At 42.4% G+C, this 13,052-nt stretch overlaps 1 protein-coding gene across 1 annotated transcript in view; it reads right to left on the reverse strand.

Annotated features, from left to right (window-relative positions):
• Positions 1-567: 567 nt before the first annotated feature.
• The window catches only part of ZDHHC7 (zDHHC palmitoyltransferase 7), a 49,679-nt gene continuing 37,194 nt past the window's right edge, over positions 568-13,052 (reverse strand). Inside the window, exons 6-8 of the mRNA XM_075939972.2 lie at positions 12,949-13,030; positions 11,579-11,709; positions 568-2,843 (exon numbers count right to left, since the gene is read on the reverse strand). Coding sequence (XP_075796087.1) covers positions 2,667-2,843; positions 11,579-11,709; positions 12,949-13,030 — 390 coding nt within the window. The 3' untranslated portion in view covers positions 568-2,666. The remainder of the gene's footprint in view (positions 2,844-11,578; positions 11,710-12,948; positions 13,031-13,052) is intronic.

Below are 13,052 nucleotides of genomic sequence, written 5' to 3' on the forward strand. Positions count from 1 at the left end.
CTACATTTTTATCAAGAAGTATGGATTACCACAACTATGTGATCTTTTACATCTAAACATTTAAAACAAAAAGATGTGATGTTTTATGGAAATGAAATCTCCTGAAGGGAAGAATTCATTTAGGATCATCTGACATGGTGGGGTGGGGGAAGTTCATTCTCTATTCATGCACAACCACTGTTTAATAGGTGGCTGATACCCAACACACACTAATTAATCCAAAGCATCCAGCTGCAGTAGCTTCTCTCATTGATTGCCAACAGAGAGTGGCCATGAAGCTGAGCAATAAGTTTGGTCATTTTATTGAATGCCCTTAAAATGTATTATGTCCTTCAGCATTGACAAAGGGTTGCTATTTAATGTGCATCTGAGAACAGTCTGGATTATCACAGCAGGTCCCTTCTGGTTTTGTAAATTGTAATCTATGAAATTTTGCTCATGCACCAAGAAATTGAGTAAGTGTATTTCTGAATCTAAAGGCAAGGAGACATGGTCCTTGACTTAAGCAGCTTACAGTCTAAATAAGCACAGGTGAAGATAATGACAGAGATTGGGAATGGAAGTTAATTAACTTTAAGACTTATTCATTACTTTATTTTTACATTAAAAAGTTACAACGTAACAAGGGTTTGAAAAGCCAAGTAAACTTGATTTCACACACACGCGCACACACAGTGTCACAGGTTTGAACTGCTTTAAATGATATTTTCTGATTTCCATCAGTATATTTTATTAAACAATATACGTACTAAAAGCCTCATGAAAAAGCCAGACACATTTTTCTCCAATATTTATGGAGGATTTTGAACTGAATATTCAAAGATTCTTGTCAAACTCCCAACTTACCCCTCACTTACATGATACATGTATTTTTGTTCATCTGTCTGAGGCTTTATTGGATGTGTCCGTCTGACAATTCTCCATATTACATACCTACTCCCTAAGCACTGCCTACATCTTCTGTAGTATTGCACATTTGTGTTCATTGGACCATGGTATATCAATGGATCCCTTAATAAACTGACATACTAGGACATAAACGTGATGAAGCATCTGTAATGATTAAGAACTAACATTCCACAAAGATGCACAGAAATGGAGAAACAATTAGAAAGAATATTTTCAGTCTGAGTGTAAACTTACTAAATGGGAGACCCTGGAGCATCTCACACTACTTGAGGTGGAATAAGGTTGATGCTAATGGCAAAGTGAAAACAAAAACTGGACACGTTTAAGGCAAGTCCCAGAACAGGGAGCTGTTTACTTTTCAGGCACAGTTTCAAGCTATGCGTCAAGGCTCCTGTTTTATCCTTTGTGCTGTGGATAATTCAAAGGGAATAAAGTAACAATAAATACAAAAATTCTATCTGTAGTGTTTAGATAGCGGTTTTCAGCAGTTTCATTATGTGCAGACTGTGTTTCATTAATTGCAGATCTATGAACACATCTTAGAACTACTGTTATTTGTCAGCCCACAAAAAGCAATTACATTTCTACCTGCTCATTCCTTTAGTTTTAAAGCAGTTTTGGTTGGAAAATGGTGAAATGGCAAACTTTTCCCATTGCTGAATACACAGTTTCCATCTTACACTCAGATTTCTTGTACTTGCACAAAGGAGGCTCGGGATTACATTCCCTAACTCAGACGGAAGTCTCTCTCACTCAGACGGAAGTCTCCTGCCTTTCAGTGATGGCCCTATTGAAGTGACGGGTGAACTGTTTACCAGTTTCTGAATGTGTGTAAATCTATAAAAGGGGGGGGGGGAGGAAAAGGGCCCCAGGACCTTACAAGAATGATTGTTCTTTGGATCATAGTTATACCAATCTGTAGTACATTCCTTTTAACCCCACAAGAGGATCTAGTCACTGGTCCCTCAGATACCTACATGAGTTCCTTTAAAGTCCACTGAGAATTGAAGACAAGTATTGCAGGGCAGAATTTGACCCATAGCTAAAAATATTTGATTGCGGCACATTTAGAACTTACCTAAATGCCATTTAAGATTAATACTGCCAAATACAAGACATGCTATTATGAATCACGGAAGACATTTGGCAGGGCTGGAGGAGTGCATCTGACATGTTTATGGGACCACATGCACAAGTGTCTAATTATTAGTAGGGAAGGGTTGAATGTCTGATTTGGGACGTAACAGTATAATTTTGACTATCATGACAAATGAAAATATTAATAAAATTAAAGGACTGAATAAGTCATTATTCCCTGAAAACTAATGGATTTACTAATGGCTTGGTGGCATTTAAAATTGGCTTCCAACATAGCTATTTGATCTCATGATTGACAACTGCACCTCTGCTCCTAATTTTATAAAACACACAAGTAATTCCCAAAACATTTATCAAATAAATGGTTCAACAAAAATGCAAAATTAATCCCATTAAACAATAAGTTACAGTAGTATGACAACATTTTGGCTTCTTTAGTGTGGCTACACACCTGTCTTTTGTTATCCTGCTGAAAAATCATTACAGCATCCAGTTTGATGTTTCCGAAAGTTAATGAGATGTCTGTGACAATTAAACTCTGCTTGCTACAAGCAAATGTCTTGTTTGTTTCAGTTGGTCACAGATTATATAGAGACTGCCATTTCTGGCCCCAAATAAATATTTATATAGTATTCTTGCAAGTTCAAGTATAATTAGGCTCACACGGAAAACTCAGGTCCCCCTTTCTTTGCTCTCAGCAAAAGTTGCCTGATTCGAAATCCTGCAAATGGATTGATCCACAGGACTGAAGGTTGGCCCCCAAAGACGGATTTCATCCCTTCCCAACGTAGTCTCCTCTCCCATGTTGGCTTTTCACTTTTCAGCCTCTCAATCTCCTGCACATAAATTTAAAAAATAGTTATTCACCTAACAACCAACAGGGTGGATTGATTTAAATGGATAAGTAGGAAACCTTGATTTCACCAATTTTAATACTACTTCGCTCTCATACATTATTTTGCTGAAGAAATGTTAATTCTAATTAGTATAACTCAGACTACGAAGATCTTCAATTATATATGCATTATGATATACACACAAACAAACTTGATACATCCACTCGTATAGTCGTTACAGAAGATTACAAATCTTTGCCAAATTGAGTGGTACATGGAATCTTATTATATACAGTAAAACCTGTATTATCTGGCATGGTTGGGGATTAGGGTGTTCCGGTTATTTAAAAATTCCCGTTATCTGAGGGTCCCATCAACCAATGGACAATAATAGTAAAACTCAAGTTTTTAATATTGGTAGTTTTGTAGCATGAGGCAGTTGGTCTCACATTTCTATTTTGCATTAAAGATGATTAGTACTTCTTCAATAAAAAAATTAAGTCAATCATGGTAAACCACAGGTAAGCCTGTGTACCTGAAGATGTGACAGTATTGTGGTTGGGGGCAATGCCGGTTAACACAGAAAACTCTATTTTAAGAATGTGCGGCTGTCTGTCCATCAGTCCAAGAACTCCTCCTAAACAGTAAGACCTAGAACCACCAAATTTGATCTGCAGCCTCCTCTTATAATAACTTAAAGGAAGATAAGGGTTTGGTTGTGTCAGGACAATGGGATGTGCCTGGAATGCAACTGTTTCTCATAAAATGGAAAGACAGGGTCTGGTAGGTAGGAGAGCTATACTACAGAATGACATCGGGGGTAGGGGTGGAGAAAGGTGCAGGGGAGGAGAAGAGGTGGTTATTCACCTCAATAGTAACTGACATCCTTCGAGATGAGTGTCATCGTGGGTGCTCCACATTAGGACAGTGTGCCACCACCGAGCCTTAGAGTGCAGATTTGAGAGCAGTGCCCCTGGGGCTATGCATGCACACACCGGCAGCCGTGTGATCTTAGGTTGCAGGCATCATGTATGCACGATCCCTCTCTCCGCCCCCCCCCCGCCCGCTCCTCAGTTCTTTTTCTACCCCGGAACGATGCTGTGAGAAGGCCAGGATCCCAAAGTAGAAGGGAGGGTTGTGGAGCATCCATGGGGACACATCTCGAAAATCATCAGTTACTACTGATGTGAGTAACCTTCTCTTTAAGACAGGTGTCCCCGTGGGTGCTCCACATTAGGTGACTACAAAGCTATTTCTGTTTAGGGAGGTAGGGACTTTGAATCTGGCAAAAAAGCAGTGGAGAGAACCACTTTAGCTAGTTTTAGGTTGGAGAGAGGTCCCTGTGTAAGCACATAGTGCTTTGCAAATGTGTGGTTGGAGGACCATGTAACAGCTGCGCGAATGTCTCTTATGGGTACTTTGCACAGGAATGCTATTGAGGTAGCCACAGCTCTGGCTGACTGTGCCCTTATGCTATCTGAAGGCAGCACTTCTGACTGCTTGATACAATCCAAAATCCAGCAGGAGAGGCTCTGTGATGGGGCAGCCTGGCCTTTACTATGGTTTGCTATTGAGACAAATAGTCTCGGAGACGTTCAACAAGGTTTAGTTCATTGCAGGTAAAAGGAGAGTGCCCTGCACAGGTCATGTGTTCATTTTCATCTTGAAAAAATTGGCATGTGGTTTGGGGAAGATGGGAAGGTGCACTGTCTGACTGAGGCGGAAGGAGGAGTGAACCTTGGGGAGAAATTTGGGATGGGTATGTAAAGTGACCTTGTCTATAATAAAGATGGTGTAAGGGGGATCTGCCATTAGGGCTGCGATCTCTCCCACCCATTGTGTCGAGGTAATGGCTACAAGGAAAACAGTTTTCATAGACAAGTGTAATAATGAGGTGGTAGCCATTGGTTTGAAAGGCGGCCGCGTTAGAACATTCAATACTAAATGCAGGTCATGATTGTGTTGGTAGAGTGATGTCTGCAGACCCGTAAGAAACCTCTTGTCAATGGATGAGCAAATACGGATGAGTCATCTATCTTAGAGTGGAAGGTAGTAATAGCAGCAAGGTAAACTTTAATGGAACTTATTGAGAGGCCCATTTGTTTAAGGTGCAGAAGGTAGTCGAGGATGGTAGGCAAGGAGGATGTTGAAGGAGCCACCCGGTGGCGTACACACATCGAGAATCTTTTCCATTTCTGAAGGTAAGTCTTACGGGTGTTCTGTGCCCTACTGCATAGAAGGACCATTTGTACTTGTGAGCAAGTCAGCTCTAGTTCAGAGAACCATACAGGAGCCATGCCTTCAGGTGTAGCAAGTGGAGGTTCAGATGGGTGGTGCGGCGTCCCGGATGAAGGAGATCATCGCTGTAAGGTAGGTGGATTGGTGAGGCGCAAATAATTGCCATACAAAGGGGAACCATGTTTGGGATGGCCATGTTGGAGCTATAAGTATCAGATGGGCCTTGTCCCTCCTTGTCTTTTGGACTACCCTGTTCAATAGGGGTATGGGAGGAAATGCATACATTAGGTGGGATGTCCAGCTACTAAGGAATGCATCTCCCATTGATCCCTTGCCTATGCCCACCCTGGAACAGAATAGGGGACATTTCTTGTTGTATTGCGTAACAAACAGATCTATGGTGTGGTGACCTCACAAGCGGATGATGCCCGCCAACATGCGCGGGTTCATTTGCCACTTGTGTTCGGTTGGGAGGGCTCTGATGAGTGTACATGCTGTTGTATTCAGGATGCCCAGAAGGAGCACTCAGTAATAACCATGTTGTATTTCAGGCACCAGTTACAAAGTGCTATGGCCTCTGTGCAAAGAGCTCGAGATCGGGCTCCACCCCGACAGTTTATATAAAACATTGCTGCGACATGGTCTATATATAGTCTGACTGTTGGCAATGAATGGGAGGAATTTGACACATGCATTCCTGACTGCATGAAGTTCCAGAACATTTATGTGCAAGTCCTTGTCGCTCTTGAACCACAGGCCCTGATATGTATGATGTTGTAAGTGGGCACTGAACCCTGTACGAGATGCTTCTGTTGTCATGGAAACAAAGTTTGGTGGGTGGAAGGGGACTTTGGAACAAGATTCCATGGACTTAAACACCAGTGTAAGGATTCCTTTACTATCCCTGGAAGGGACAGGGATTTGGATAGCAGACGGACACTGGATTTGTACACCTGTCCCAGCCAACCCTGTAAGCATCTCATGTGCAGGCACACATTGCTGATGATGAAATTGCATGCTGCCATGTGTCCCAACAACCGAAGGCATTCAAGTGCTGTTGTGTGGCGGCTAGATTGTAAGGTGTTTACCAAGGCCACCATTTTTTAAGAAGCGGTCCATAGTAAGGGACGCAGGGGTCACTGTTGAGTCGAGGCATGCTCCTATAAATTGTATATTTTGTGTAGGAGAGAGCATGGATTTGGTTTCATTCACCTGGAGGCTGAAGTGTCGGAGTAGGTGTCTTGTGACTGTCAGTACGGCAGGAATCTTTGTGTGAGAGCGACTTGAAGAGGCAGTCATCCAGGTAAGGAAATAGGATAACTCTTTTGTTTTCTCAGATATGCTGTGACAACCGCTAGAACCTTTGAAAAGAGCCTCAGGGCCATAGAATCCAAATGGAAGCACCTTCTATTGGTAGTGTTGAGAATCTACAATGAAATGAAACAAACATCTGAAAGCAGGGTGGATGGCAACGTGAAAATATGCATCTTGCAAGTCGAGGAACGAGAACCAATCATCCTGTTCCAACACTGGTAAGAGTGTGGCAAGCGTTACAATCTTGAATTTTTGTTTTTGAACAAGTTTATTGAAGGCCCAAAGGTCTAGGAGAGGTCTCCAACCTCTCAATCTTTTCTCTGTCAAGAAGTAATGAGTAGAACCCCCCCTAAATTGTGTGGGGACTGGGCTCAATCGCCCCCATGTGCAAAAGGTCCTCTACCTCTTGTTGAAGTAGAATCTCACAAGAGTGGTCCCTGAAAAGGGAACAGGAAGGGAGTATGGACACAAAGGGAATAAAGTAGCCTTTTTCAATTATCTGTAGGATCCATCTGTCAGAGGTTATATATTGCCAGCTGTTAAGGAAGGGTAGCAGTTGAGGATGGAACAGGCTTGCTTGCATCAATGGCATTGGAATAGAAGAGAGGCTCTCCTGACCCTCGACCTGATGTTCAAATTTGCTTATTGGACTGCTGCGACTGTTGGGAGTTGGCAGAGGAAGGACATCGTCGTTGGGTTCTGCCTCGGTCTCTATTCTGTTGGTCTTGTCTATTGTAATGTTGTGCATATGGAGGATATCGAGGTCTCAAGTAGGGCTGAAACCTATATTACCTTCTTCTAGGTGCCTGGTTGTGGATCTCAAAGGACTGAAGCGTTACTCTGGAGTCTTTCATGAAGTGGAGAATTTCATTGGTTTTAGCTGCAAACAACTTTTGACCATTGAAAGGCAGATCTTCTACTGTAGACTGAATCTCTGGGGAACGGAGTGGAGCTAAACCATGACGCCCTTCTCATTACTACTGCTGTTGCTGTAGATCATGCAGCCGTATCAGAAGCATCTAATGCAGCTTGCAATGCTGTTCTAGCAATCGTGTGACCCTCCAATACCAGTGCTTTGTACTGTTGTCTCAGCCTTGGGAATATCTGTGGTGAAGTTGTTAAGTTTGGTGTAATTTCTGTAGTCATATTTGCTTAATAAAGCTGCATAGTTTGAAATGCAAAATTGTAAAGTAGAAGATGTATACATCTTGCACCCAAATGCGTCAAGCCTTTTGCTATCAGTCTGATGGACTGGACCAATACCGTTGCTGCTTAGATTTTTGTTGTGCAGCCTCCACTATAAGGGAATTAGGGACTCTGTGAGTAAAAAGAAATTCAGATCCCTTGGGTGGGACATAATATTCCTTATCTGTTCTCTTAGTCGTAGAAGAGATTGATGCTGGAGTTTGCCACGCCGTCTTTACCAGTTCCATTATTGCTGGATTAATTGGCAGTATTATTTTTGACGGTGTTACTGAGTGAAATAGATCAGTTAACTCATGCTGATTTTCCACAACCTCCTGAAGAGGAATGTTTAATTCAGCAGCTACATGTTTAAAAAGGTCTTGGAAATGTGCAGCATCATCTGAGGCCAGAGACCCTCCCTCCACTGTGGGGGCGGGGGGGAAAGGAGAGGGTCATTTTTGGTCCAGAGACGCTGCCCCCTCTTTTGTGGGTGGGTCCCCTTCTTGTATTTGTTTAGCAGGGCAATATTGCACTCTGCTGTTTTCAGCCTTGCTGGTGTTTCTGATAATATTGCCATTTGTCCCAGTATTGCCAGTGGGGATATGGCTCAGATGGCAGTTCCCAGGGATTGCCATAATATGAAGGTATATTCCCAAATCTGGAAGAGTAAATAGTCTGGTCTGTGTAAGGAGAATTCTCTAGAGAATTCCTCGTCAGTTTCAGATGAAAATCTTTCCTGAGACAATGAGCTCTGTGATGCTAACATAGCAGGAGAGTGCTCAGGGTCTAAAAACAGTGAGTTAAAAGTCAAGGAGACTAATAAGTCCCTGTGTTGGGTGTAATGCCCAGCTGGCACTGTCGGTGCCGTCGTGGGAGGCATGGAAGCCATCCGAGACACTGAATCATGTCTTGGTGCTGAGGAAACTAGCGCCACATTAGGCATCTCTGCAGTGGAGACTGAAGGGACTGTTAACATGGTCGGCACTGTGCTCTTATGCTGCGCTGGCAAGACTGTATCAGTGCCGGATGGTGCTGCAGCTCATGAGGACGGTAACTTGACACCTGACGCCTCAGAGCATGATTTAGTGCACGCTCGCTTGTTGTCTGCGCTGATGGCTCTCGAGACGCTTGGAGCATCATATGTGCTGAGGTGCAGTGCCGCCGCCGCTCTTGCCACCGGTCATGAGGGAAACGGCAGTTTCGGTGCTGTAGCCCCCTGAGGTAGTGAGGAGGCTTGCTTTTTGGCAGGCTTTTTGGTTCCCCGCTGTTTATGTTCCTCAGGCTGTTGGCCCGGGTCAGCAGCTGGTCTGAGAGAGTTTTCAAGTAAGGCAGAGGTCTCTGTCTCTCCCCACGCATAATTTTAACTTTGCACAATGAGGACATTTTTTAGGAGATATGCTGGTCTCCAAGGCAGCGGACGCACTGTGAATGTCCATCTGATATCGGGATAGGCTCTTTACATGAGGTGCAGCGCTTAAACCCCTGGGAGCGAGGCATGTCTATGAAAGCAGTCAGGAAGGGGTTAACTGGGAGAAAAGAACCTTATACTCATCTAGGTTTTTTTTTTTTTAAACTAACTAATTACTACAATATAACTGAACTGGTTTTAAAATAGAGCTAATCATGAAGACGCGAAGAAGCTAGGGAGCACTGCTGAATCCATCTGTTGCCAGAGGTGGTAGAGAAGGAACTGAGGGGCGTTGGGATGCAGGGGAGGAGGGTTCACACATGTATGATACCTGCACATGCGTGACCCCAGGGACACTGCTCTTAAATCTCCGCTCTAAGGCTCGGCGGCAGCGCACCGTCCTAATGTGGAACACCCATGGGGACATCTCTTAAAGAAGAAAGGGATAGCTATCTACTATATATTTCAGAGAGCCTGTCTGTCCGTCCGTCTAGACAGGGGCCATGGATCCCTTCCCTTTGGCTGTGTCCACTGGAGCTGCAGCAGCCATGGATGGACAGGTGCTTCTCAACTGGCCCCAAGCTGCTGAGGTAAGAGAGGGCTGGGGTTGGCCTCCCTCAGGGCAGCCTACATACTGAACCCCTCATATCCAACTCCACACCAGAACGATTTCAATAAGAAAAACAAAACTTATTCGAGTTAAGGACCCAAGCAATACTGAGTAAATCTTCTAGTATCCCGATAAAAAAAATTGGATTTAAAAGGGGACAGTTACGATACTATGAATCTAATATTAGTATAAACAACTCAAATTCTGGCAGTCAAAAGGTTACATCCGAGAGTCTAATAGCAGTACAGAGCACTTCAACATTAAGGGGTACAAGCGAAGATGCTGTTAGCCAAGACCAGCAAGGATTAAATGTCTTGCATTTCTCTCTAGTAAATCTCTAATGATGAATGGAAGACAAGCAACATCATCTGAAGAAATCTCTATCCAGCCCTCTCCACTACGGATCCCACAGGGCTGTTTCCTGTTCCCCTTCAAACAGAGAAATGTGTGTAGGGTCTAAACTAGAAGATATTGACAGACCCTGTGCAGCAGTACAGTCAGGCACCAAACCAGTGTGTATGAAATAAATTAGCATTTCTGTCTAAGGAAGAGATCAGATTGACTCATTGAACTGTGGAGAATGTAGCACAATGAAAGAATTTAAAGCTTGCTGAATATATTGCATATTTATATAATATACATTTCTGAAACCATATTTGATGAGAAGTAAAATACTCAGTACCACAAAAAGCTAAGTGAACACTAGCTGCACTGCATGCCAGGGATCTGTGCTAATCAGAACCTGTTAATTGCAATTAATGAAAGACTTGAATCTAGGCAAAAATGATACAGTAAGAATCTCAACTCAAATCAGACTACCTTTCAAAATGCATTTTAAATGATCATTTACAGGACTCACTTTCCACTGACACTTACCATTTGCTTTCCCTTTATACAGCTATTCAATTTCTAAATGTGAACTTTGCAAAGCGACAGAGAATATTCAGATTGGAACTGTGAACTCAACTCCCTTAATATCTTCAGTCAATTACTCACATTGGATGACATTCATCCAATGTTTACACAAAGGACGTTAACAAGCGATTAATGTATTAGTCAAGTAGTCTATGGAATTTCCATCGACTACTCAATAGGCACCTCCGCGTTTCTGCCTCTGAAATGCATTCTTGTGCATTTCAAAGTTGGAATGGCACATGGAGCCCAGGCCCAGTGGGAAGTTTCACTAACTCCGGGCTCCATGCGGGTGCTTCCATGCTGGGGACTCTTGTACATTTCAAAGCTGGCATGCGAACGGAGCCTGGGGTCAGCTGGGAGTCCCCAGCTGATCCCAGGCTCTCAGCGGCATTTCAAAGTTGCAGCACCACTTGGGAGCCCGGGATCAGCTGGAGACTCCACAGCTGACCCCAGGCTCCACGCAGCAGCTCTGTGTGGTGCTGCTGCTTTGAAGTACCTCCTTCTTCCCTGATAAAGGGGGGGAAGCGACTAGTTGACTATCCTTATTTGCTTATCAGATAGTCAACTAGTTGACTAGTCCTTTAACATCCCTAGTGTACACTGGGATTTGATGAGGAAAATGGATTAACAGTACATATTAACCAATATCTTATTTTAGTGCAGTAAAAAAGTGCAGAAGACCACACACTTCTAATACCAGATTAAATGTATTTCATTATAATGAAACAAGGCACTTTTGTTGACAATCTAAGAATTATGGGTGGGATTTTCATAAGTGTCCAAGTAATTTAGGAGCATTAATACAACTGAAAGATAATGCAACTTTTTTTAAAAGTTTCTGAAAGTCTCGCTATACTGCATCATGTAAGGGAAGTCAATACTAAAAACATCTGCTTGTTAGCAAAAACAATTATTTCTAATTTTCCCAGTAGCAAGGAAGTAAGAGATAAATGTGTTTAAGATTTGAGCATTTTCATCCTCATAAAAGTCCCTCTATCATAATCAGTTAAAATTATATGTAGTCAAGTCTCAAAGTTATTACACCAAGTACAGAGTAGGATTTACCGTTTCATCATTGCATATTGAGTGGATTTGGGTGCCAAACATAACAGCAGTGAACGTGAGAAACAGAAAACCCTCAAGGCACAAAAAGACCATCAGGATCACAGTTACAGGCGGGGAGAAGTCGCTGCATTCTGTGAAAAGAATGAACTTAGTTATGAAAAAAAAAATCACACCAAAGAACACATGCAAAATAGCAACTGCAGAACAGCTTGACTCCTCTTCAATGCAAAGGGATAAAATGTTTGTATTTTACAGCTGCTGAATCAAGCTGAACTCCAGATTTTCCTTTCCATCACTGATGCTGTACAGCTCTAGACAATTCAGTTTATTGTTGAATTAAATGCTAATTTGAAAGCGATTACAGTTCTGCCTTGTCATATGCCACACTGCAACTGCACTGTTATGTCTTGCCCTGCAGTGACCACAAGGTGACACCAATAGGAGAGCCATTAAGCATCTGAGCGAGACACATTGTAAAACCTTAGCTCAGGTTGCACATAATACCAGACAAAGAAAGGGGCAGCTAGACATGAAGTCAGCACATGACAAAAAAATGCAGAAGCACATTCTGCTCCTGGTTGGCTGTTCTAGCTACCTGATTTTTCATCCTTGCAGATGTGGTTGGCTTGCCTTGTATAGTGTAAAGAAAATTAAGCTGTATCTTGAAATCTGGAGCTGCTCAAAGTCTTATCCTCCCACTCACCCACTGATTACGCAAGGAAGGATTTGGGCAGTGTGTGACACAGTGTGGGATTTTACACTGAAATGGAGTGGGATGCTGAGAGGAAAAGTATTTTCATGTGAAAAAAAAAATCTATTAGTAAAGATACTCTAAATTCCACCACCCTGCCTTTGCACATTCAACCATGTGTTCAGCAAAATATATTTGCTGGGCAGGAAAAAATCGTGTTCTCCACACTCGTTTCATTGCAGTAGTTAAAAGATGCAACAGTTGGATGTGGGAGAGCAAGGAGTGAAAGGCAAAGCAACAGCCAGAAAGACAAGTGTCCGTCAATTCATAATTTTAAGGATAAAAGGGACAATGAGCATAGAATCCAACAGAGGCCAGGATCAGCAATTTCTGCAAACCCAAAACAAATTGAGCTAAAGATCTTTAAAAAAAAATCCAATCTTTAAATAAACACATCTCATCCCAGTTAATTAGCCTACTAAAACTGTATGCTTCATTTCTATGTTGTTTCATCTTTCAGATACCGGGCACCATGCAAGAAAATAGGCTGCCATGAGCAGGAAAGAGAATATTTATGGCAGCTTCATGTTAAACAATTGAAATGTGCAAATTCTATGATTTTTTTATTTATTTATAAACACTGCTTGGTTAGAGTGGTAGAAGTAAAACACATGCTTACCAGTCCACTGTCCTCGGACACAAGAGAAAAACTGAAACCCACACAGAATGAGTGCATGAGCTGATATTAGGGCTATATACATCTGGAAATAAACAGAAATGTGC

The sequence above is a fragment of the Pelodiscus sinensis genome, chromosome 12 (assembly GCF_052426305.1).
Source record: "Pelodiscus sinensis isolate ZL-2025 chromosome 12, ASM5242630v1, whole genome shotgun sequence".
NCBI classification, from domain to species: Eukaryota; Metazoa; Chordata; order Testudines; family Trionychidae; genus Pelodiscus; species Pelodiscus sinensis.